We start from the raw sequence: 9,736 nt of genomic DNA on the forward strand, positions 1-9,736 counted from the left end.
ATTAATAATGTGACTAAAGGCAGCTAGTGAGAGCACAAAGAATTACTGAGAACAATCTGAGTTAATCTCTGAAAATGAACATACTCGTGTTTTAAGCCTTCTACCTTAAAAAATTCTAGAAACATAAGGATACATAAGCACACCCCTCATTAGCTGCTGGAACAACGATAGCATCACGTCACACAGATTCCAGAAGATTCCACCGTGCACTCGTGAGACAGTGAGACTGACAAAGGCAAACAGATATCACCATACGTCACACAGATTCCAGAAGATTCCACTGTACACTTGTGAGAGAGTGAGACTGACAAAGGCAAACACTGTCTTATTATGATGAAAACATGTTGAATTCCTGGGCCACCTGCAAGTGGACCTTAAGAACAGGCAGACACAGAGATCGGCCACACATATTTATTGAATTTAAGAATCTACTGGGGTCAGACTTCATCTGTGTCTTCATGGCGTCAGGCCTCAAAAAACTTAAAACAACCATAGCTTCTCTCTTGGCTGGTACTTGGGTTTCACACAGCACAGTTTATTATTTGTGCAGTAAACATAGATCTTTTCTTTCCTGAAGCACTTCTGGCGGCATTTGCCATGAAGATTCCAGCATTTTTGAGTGCTGCCTGACACAAAAAAGAAAGAAGAATTAGAGGCAGGGTTAGTCCCGAGAAGAGGTATTAAAGCAGAGGTGATAGGAGGTCCTCAGTTTCCCTTGCCTTTGACCTTGGCCTCCTTTTTCTTTCCTTCCTTTTTAAAAAAGTGTGTTAAAACACAAAGCACATATAAAACTTGCTAGTTCAAGCATTTCGTTTACTTTTATTTTTTGAAAGTTTACTTACTTACATAATCTCTATGGCCAGCCTGGGCTTGAACCCACAACCTTGAGATCAAGAGTCGCTGTTTGCTCCTCTGACTGAGCCAGCCAGGAGCATCCTCCTCACATCTCAAGCGTTTTAAAGTGTTCAGCTCAGGGGCATTAAGTACATTCTCAATGCTGTGCAAATATGACTACGATCTAGTTCCAGAACTTTCTAATCATCCCAAAGAGAAACACTGCATTCCTCTGCCCAGCCCCGGGCAACCACCAATTTGCCCTCCTCTCTACAGATTTGCCTTCTGTGGATATTTTATGCCAATGGAATGATATACGATGTGGCTTTTTATGTCTGGCTTCTTTCACTCAGCATCATGTTTTCAAGGTTCATCCATACTGGCTTTTTTTTGTTGTTGTTTTTGTTTTTATTTTTGGCTCACATTCCATCACTGTCTTCATAATTTCATTTTTTGTTTTGTTTTGTTTTTGCCAAGTCCTATCATTAAGAAGGCAGTTGTGCTTAGTTTTTTTCTTTGATGTAGTCGAGTACATGTTACATAAACTATCCTCTTAACCATTTTTAAGTGTACAGCTCAGTGGTGGTAAATACATTCACCCCATGTGCCGCCATCACCCCCATCCACCCCCATAACTCTTTCCACCTTATAAGACTGAAAGTCTTACACTCATTAAACACTAACCCCCATTCTTCCTTCCCCCTTGGCCCCTGGCAACAACCCATCCGTATCATTTTTGGTGCCTTTTCTGTCCCAGAATCTTGACTAACCAATAAACCACAAGGCTTGCAGACACAGCTCTCGAAGAAGTGCTCTGACAGTTTTGGGGGTAGAATGCCACCAGCAACCTCAGCTTAGAGGCACACAAATCAGGAACAGTTTTGCTATTCCAACCACAAGTTTTTGTTGGTTTATTTTTAAGTTTTTATTTAGTTATTGAGAGAGAGAGAGAGAGCAAGCAGGGGGTGGGGAGGCAGAGAAAAAGGAAGAGAGAAAATCCTAAGCAGGCTCCACATTTCAGCGCAGAGCCCAACGCAGGGCTCGAACTCACAAGATCATGACCTGAGCAGAAAACAAGAGTCGGATGCTTTACCCACTCAGCCACCCAGGCGCCCTTCCAGCCACAAGTTTTGCAGCAGTTAAAGATGAAATCTGCTACTTGGGCCAAACAAGGACACGTACCCTCCTCTCCTCTTTGTTCTGTAGAAGCTCTAAGCCTGCTCTGACTCGGGTCAAGTGTTCCCATCAGCTGAACAAAGCCCATAACCTCTACTTGTACCAGTTAAGCCGTTTGCTTCGGGCAGTTTCCTGCCATGACGATCCTCGAGTTCATTAATTCGTAAGTTAACTGTAAGCTTCATTAATTTGTAATCTTGATTATTTCCTTCTTTCTGCCATAGGTTTTGAGCAGGTTGATTTTGTGATCAGGAGTAAACTTTGTCTGAGGTTATCTTATGAGCGACCCAGCAGAGACCGTCAGGGAAATTCTGAGAGTCTCAGCAGAGACGTGGACAACCGCATGGTCTAGAGCAGCGGTTCGCCCCTGAGGGGATGTTTGGCAGTGACACGCGTGGAGACCTTTTTAGCTGTTGCAACTGGTAAGAGGTGCTACTGGCAATTAGCAGGTGGAGCTCAAGGATGCTGCTAGAACTGCGAGATCATGACCTGAGCTGAAGTCGGACGCTTAGCCAACTGAGCCACCCAGGCGCCCCTTTAATGATCTTTTAAAACTTCTTTTGAACCCTGAGCAAACTGCCACCACAGGGACCAGGTTCTGAAAAACTATAGTGACAGAAATCTGTTGCGTTATGGAGACCCGGGGTGACCACCTGGTATTTCTGGACTGTCTGAAAGGGAGCTTGGTGGAAAATTTGACCCATCACAGGAAAGAAAACTTATAAACTATCCTAAGACAACATTGGTGGAGAACTGATTAGTGAGGGTAACTTTAGTATATGTCCCACCTGCCGGCTTAATAACCCTGGAAAAACAGAAAAAGTGGGCCATGAAAAGGACCCACTATTTCCGGGACTCTATACAGCTCCCTAAATCTCAAGCATTTGAATATGAACTCACTATTCTCTGCCTTTTCTGCGAAGGACTAGGTGCTTTTCTTTGACAGAAGACAATAGCATCCCCTGCGACTAAAAACACAAACACTTGTCGTTTGGCTTTCCTATTTGAGAAACCCTATTTGCCTATCTAGTGACCGAGGTGCTCTCTTTACTGGGACTTTAACTAAGGAATGACAGTGTTGTCAAAAGTCATGCTGTCCTTATCATTTCTCACCCCTCAGAAGAAACAGAAAGAACTCAACATAAATTAAAACGAAAGCTTGCTAAACCAACAGAAGTCCTCATCAGGTCCTGAAGAGCCTAAAAGACTCATAATTTGTTTGAGGGTCTCATGTTTGTTGTTTTATCCCCCCAGTGAATTGTAAAGGGCCACAAGGTATTGCTCAGTTCTTTTCTTGCTGCACAATTGGATGAAGTTGGAACAATTTATTGCCTTTTCTTGTTTTATGTTTATTTATTTTTGAGAAAGAGAGAGAGACAGAGAGGGACAGAGTGCAAGCAGGAGAGGGGCAGAGACAGAGAGAGACAGAGCGTGAGTGGGGGAGAAGCAGAGAGAGAGAGAGACATACACAGAATCTGAAGCTGGCTGCTGGCTCTGAGCTGTCAGCACAGAGCCCGACACGGGGCTCAAACCCACGAACCGCAAGATCATGACCTGAGCCGAAGTTGGACGCTTAACCGACTGAGCCACCCAGGCGCCTCTAATTTATTGCCTTTGCACATCAGGAATCAAACTCAAGCTCTTTTTTTTTTTTTTTTTTAAATTTCTGAGAGAGAGAGAGACAGCGTGAACAGGGGAGGGTCAGAGAGAGAGGGAGACACAGAATCCGAAACAGGCTCCAGGCTCTGAGCTGGCAGCACAGGGCCCGACATGGGGCTTGGACCCATGAACCGTGAGATCATGACCTGAGCCGAAGACGGACGCTTAACCGACGGAGCCACCCAGGCGCCTCCAATTTATTGCCTTTGCACATCAGGAATCAAACTCAAGCTCTTGATCTCTGTGGTCGGGGATGAGTACACTCTTCTGCAAAACACCCATTCCCACGTGGTGATGGAGAGAACTGCATGAAGAAGCCAAAACACTTGGAATCAAGCTAAATGGGCTCATGGCCCTGGGGATAGGTTTCACGCTATGGCAATTTCTAGAGAAACAGTCTGGAGGGCTACTGGAGAAGTTCAATGGCGTGCCTGAGTTTTCCAGGTGCTCCTTCGTGAAGTCATGGGAGCTGCTGACAGTGTCATTAAAAATACTGCCATAGTCATTTGGTGATTCTAGGATTTCCAGGAAACCGTTGTCCCCCATCAACTGGCATTGGACATGAGGAAGCCGCATGCGCAATCGTTGGTAATGCTGCCACATGCACATTTTCCAGGAACCTTTCTGGGTGTGTGTGTGCGTGTGTGTGCGTGTGTAAATGCATCCATGTAGGCAACCAAAGAACGCATTTGTAGTGTGGACCTCTGGGACCCCCGAATTTGCTTCTGGTGGCTTTTCCTGGATATTACCAACAAGACTCTGGTGCTGGGCCCACACTTCTGTTAGTGGTGTTTTTTCTGCTGATAGGAACACCCCTCATTAAGTGTGCCCTATCCTGTCTAAGCAAGACTGATTTGAATAGGCAGTATTAATACGCATTCGTGAGGTATTTTATATGTATTCAGTCTGTTGATTTTCCCACCTAGCTCTGTCTACTGAAAAGATGTGAAATGAAGGACTTATTTAATAACATGGAATACCTCTAGTAACCGAATCATGGTTCTGAAATACCATTTTCCTACTAAAAAAAAATCCAAGCTTCTCGAAAGAATTCAAGATCTGGGGCAGTAGTTGTACAAGATGGGCCTAGAATATCTTGTCACACCAGATAAGTTACTAACCGGTGACCCCTGATTTCTGTCACCTAACAGAAGGACAAAGTCTCACATCACATCTGTCTGAAACTTTGTATTTGAAATCGTATCGGCAAGACTGGAACATTCCATACTTTTCAGAGGAGCCAGTGTTTCAACACAGAAAAGTAGCCTTGATTTCAGAGCCAAGGGCAGAGCGTCAGAGAAGTAGTTTCAGGATATGAAATTCCACATCTCTCTTAATTTTGTATTTTCCATGGAAGTGGGACCCTGAATCCATTTCTCAGCCTCGGCCTGATGGTAACTGCTTTGCACAAGAAGTCTATCAAACACTCCTTCACAGAGAAAGACAAATTCCATAGGATTTCACTCATATGTGGAATTTAAGAAAGAAAACAGAACATAGGGGAAGGAAGAAAAGAGAGGGAGGCAAACCATAAGAGACTTTTTTTTTCCTTCATAGTTTATTGTAAGTTGGTTTCCATATAACACCCAGTGCTCATCCCCACACGTGCCCTCCTCCATGCCCATCTCCCCCCTTCCTCTTCCCCCACCCCATCTGCCCATCTCAGCAATCAAGAGTCTCTCATGGTTTGCCTCCCTCCCTCTCCCCCACCATTTCCCCCCTTCTTCTCCCCCACGGTCCTCCATTAAGTTCCTCCTAATCCTCCTATACGTACAAACATACTGTATCTGCCCTTCTCTGCCTGACTTATTTCGCTCAGCATAACACCCTCAAGGTCCATCCATGTTGCTACACATGCCAGATTTCATGGTTTCTCATTGCCATGTAGTANCTTATCAAGAGACTCTTAACTATAGGGAACAAACTGAGGGTTGCTGGAGAGGAGGTGGGTGGGTGATGGACTAGGTGGGCATTAAGGAGGGCACTTGTTGGGATGAGCACTGAGTGTTATATGTAAGTGACAAATCACTAAATTCTACTCCTGAAACCAATATTGCCCTATATGTTAACTAACTGGAGTTTAAATAAGAACTTGAAACAAAACAAAACAAAAAAACACAACTCCATTTACATTTTACCTAAACTCTATCTTTCTCCTTAATCTTTAGAAACCCTAAACCTCTAGAAACCCTTTTTTTGCCCTGAGGTTCCTTCGGTGTGTATTTTCCTTTTCTGTGCCAAGTTAATATGCCTAATTTTATCAGACTACGAGTGTGTTTCTTGTGGTGTCTCTAATATTGGCCCTTATCACAAGGAAATTATCAAAGCCTAGTAGGGATATACGTATCCCTAATATATGTTATTATATTGATGTTGAGCATCAGCTCAAAGGTATGAGCATCAGCTACAATTTGAGCACTAACTATAAATGTCATTGAAAGAGAGACAACCAAGATGTCATGTGCCTCCTGATGAAAGAACCTTATTAGCATCAAAGGTGTGCCAAAAACGATAGAACTTGAACCTGATCAAACCTCTGGATCCACGTGCCAATGTTCAGGAAATACAGAGGTCACAGGAATACACTGAACTTCACCTTGAGTATGCAGTCAGGAAAATTTGTGCCGTGGGAAACCATGGGTCAAAGGACCCGATAGATAAGTTATAAAGACAAGAAAGGGAGGAAGATATAATCGGCAAATTAGAATTTTTTTAATGCTTTATTTATTTCTGAGACAGAGAAGGAGAGGGAGGCAGCATGAGCAGGGGAGGGTCAGAGAGGGAGACACAGAATCTGAAGCAGCCTCCAGGCTCTGAGCTAGTTGTCAGCACAGAGCCCGACTCAGGGCTCGAACCCACGAATAGTGAGATTGAGACCTGAGCTGAAGTCGGACACTTAACCAACTGAGCCACCCAGGCACCTCAGTAAATTAGAAAATTAAGAGGATCTCAAGAATACACTGAATTTTCAAAGTGGGTGTGTCAAAATTAGAGTATGTAGGGATGCATCCTTAGTAAGGGAACTATACAGAAATGCAAAGAATTGATTGCTTTAACTAGTTTTTATTTATTTATGTTTTTGAGAGTGTGCATGTGTGGGGGCGGTGGGGGGGCAGGGCAGAGAGAGAGGGAGGGAGAGAGAGAATCCCAAGTAAGTTCCATGCTGTCAGCACAGAGCCAGACGTAGGACTCCAGCTCACAAACTTGAGATCATGACCTGAGTCACAATCAAGAGTTGGTCGTTTAACCCACTGAGCCACCCAGGTGCCTCTGGTTGTTAGAACTCTTGGTGACAGTGAGGGGAAGATGGCCCCAGACACTCTGTTTTGGCCTCTCTGGAGGCTACTTAGCAAAAACTCATAACATCTTAAAATTGTGCACAGTTTTTACCCAGCCATTTCCTTTCTGGATGTCTGTCCTAGGGAAATACTCACAGGTACAGACTGAGAAGCTTATACACTCAAGATACTGTGCTCTAAACAAGTGAGAGACGGGTACCTGCCCTCCGAGAACTTCCAGCTTAGTGGGAGGAGAAATGGCCATGAATGAGATAGCCACCCAGATATTTGATTAGCTAGGGTTGTAATAACAGTTATAAAGGAGGAACTCTGGCTGATGTGAGGAGATATAATGTAGGTATCACATAGGAAACCTAATTCCCCCCTCAGATCACTGTGAGCCATTTCATCAGTACCCCTTTGAGATGGCAAACCTACCTCCCCCTGGTATTTGCTATGCTTTCCCCAGCCCATCTGCTCATTATATTTATCAGCTGCTGTTACATTTATTTCACTTATGTTTGAAAACATTTTCCACCTTCCTCAATAGAATGTAAGCTCAAGAGGACAGAAGCTTTGCTCACCTTGTTTTGTTCTGATTGGTTCACCGTTCTACACCCCAGAACCTATCGCAGTGCCAAGAACATGAAATCCATTCAATCATGTTCACTGAATGAACTGATTAATTCCTTCATGACATATCACACGTCTTTCTCCTAAACCCAGATGCTGTCCGAGGAATGGGCAGGGGGAAGGGGTGGGACAGAAGAAGAAGAAATGCTGGAAGACTTCAAAAGAAACTGAATTGACTTGGAAAGCACTTTCAACCAGAAAAGATGAGACTTAGTTTCAACTGCCGACTTTAGGCACAGCTCGATGTGTCCCCTCCTGCTCCTCCTCACAACTGTCCCACCAGCCGGATGGAAGTTCCTGGGAAAATTCATGTGGGTTATGGAAAATAAAGAAGCTATATTGTTTCGCAGGCTAACATTTCGTGGTGTCCTATGTGGCTCTTTCACTCAGTTTGACACTATTATACAACTGCTGTTGTAGCAGTTCGAGAGGGGAGGAAATTGACGACCAGCACTGAACTGTTTGCAGGAAGTCAGGAGGTTAGAAAGTGGGGGGGGCATTCTCACCCCGGTTCTGAGGCTTTCCTCTGTGCTGAGGGGTGTGACAGCATTGGCCACAGGCAGATAGATACAAGGGGTGAGGTCAGCTTGGTTGAGGAAATACACATATTCTGACCCTGCCAAAGGGTTAGGAGAAAGCCCGGATGTGGGCAGAAGGTTCTGCCGGCTGAGCGGGAGGGCTCCCATAGCCAGGCGGGGGGTGGTGGAAAGGGCGCACCTGACCATGACCCTTTTCCATGGCTCCCTCACCTGGCGTCAAGGCCAGACCTGGACCTTGAATGCTACCTCTGCTTTGCCCCTCGCCGTGCCCATAATCCCGGTTCCCCGAAGGCGCCACGCTCTCTCCCACATCAGGACCTTTTGCAAAAGCTGCCTTCTGCCTGGGACGCCCTTTCCACATCCTTCTCATCTCCTTTCCCTTCTAATCTCAGCATGCTTCTCAGGACTCAAGGTCAGGAGGACTCTCCTTGTCCTCAGACTGGCCGGGCCCCTCCCACGTGCACCTCAGACTGCTAGAGCTCTCTGTCACAGCTCATGTCACTTCGGGTTGGGAATGCTGCTCATTGTCTCCCCTAGGGCCATGTCATTTGTCTGCAGCACAGGGCCCAGCACAGAGGCACCAACAGCATATGTGAGTTTTCCTCTCTGGTTAAGGTGGTTGTGATCTTTACAAAGCCTGGAGCATTCTCGGGGCTGTTTTGTAAAAGGTCCACGTTGCCTTCTCCTTTCTTACTTCTTCTGCTCACCCTTTCCATTCTTTCTCACATGCAAGGCCACTCGCGCCTGCTCCCCGAGAGAGAGAGAGAAAGAGAGAGAGAGAGAAAGAGAGCAGGGATAGATGGGGTAATTGAGCAAGAAGCTCTGGATGTCTGGTCGGTACCTAAGATCTGGCACCTGCTGCGGCGAGGGTGCCTCCTCCACGTGGTTCTGAAAAGGGAGCTCTTGAGGGACCCCCCCACCCCAGGCCTCAGCCTCTGCACCCTGCCCCTCCCTAAGAGGTCCAGGTTACCTGGAATGAGCTGGGACAGGAGCAGCAGGGCGGCCAGAGTCAGCAAGAGGAGCTTCATGGCTGGAAGCGGCCCGAGGTGAGGCTGCGAGTCCGATGCGACAGCAAAGCTAATGGGGCAGGGCTGCGGCCTCTCGGGCCTCTCTGGTCCCTTTGTTCAGCCGGAAGGATGTCACCCGCACTTGCCCTCAGCCACTCAGGGGTTCGGCCCCCGAGCTGCCTGAGCCCAGGGTGCGCAGCCACACCCAGTGGTCATTTGGTCAGTGGGGTGGGGGAGGGAAAGGCAATCACGTCCAAGGTCTTTCCAGCGGGCTCTTAACCGCCCCCGCAGGGGGGGAGGGGGCGCTCTCAGCCTGGGAACTCCAGCTCCTGGGATGATGGGCTGGTGGGTGGCCATGTGGAACACTGCTCGTCTGGGGAAGAGAGAGGAGCCCCTAGATCCTGGGATAGACCCTGCCCACCATTCACCAGCTCTGTGACGTCCCCACCAAACTACTTGGCTCCTCGGAATTGCACCGTCTCATTCTTCAGTCTAAATAATAAATCAGGTTGAGAGACCCACACGGAACACACTGAAACTTGATGCAACGAATGTAGCTTTTTAAAAAATGCTTCTTTAGTGTTTAATTTTTAATGTTTATTTATTTTTG

General features: G+C 46.3%; 1 protein-coding gene across 1 annotated transcript; it reads right to left on the reverse strand.

The window, feature by feature from the left end:
- Window positions 1-397: 397 nt before the first annotated feature.
- On the reverse strand, window positions 398-9,451 carry DEFB123 (defensin beta 123). The gene is made up of 2 exons (XM_077769410.1): window positions 9,090-9,451; window positions 398-626 (listed from the first exon to the last, which is right to left on the reverse strand). The coding sequence occupies exons 1-2, from the start codon at window positions 9,145-9,147 to the stop codon at window positions 481-483; spliced, it is 204 nt and encodes a 67-aa protein (XP_077625536.1). The 5' UTR covers window positions 9,148-9,451; the 3' UTR covers window positions 398-480.
- Between the last annotated feature and the right edge of the window lie 285 nt (window positions 9,452-9,736).

The sequence above is a fragment of the Crocuta crocuta genome, unplaced genomic scaffold, assembly GCF_008692635.1.
Source record: "Crocuta crocuta isolate KB4526 unplaced genomic scaffold, BGI_CrCroc_1.0 scaffold445, whole genome shotgun sequence".
NCBI classification, from domain to species: Eukaryota; Metazoa; Chordata; class Mammalia; order Carnivora; family Hyaenidae; genus Crocuta; species Crocuta crocuta.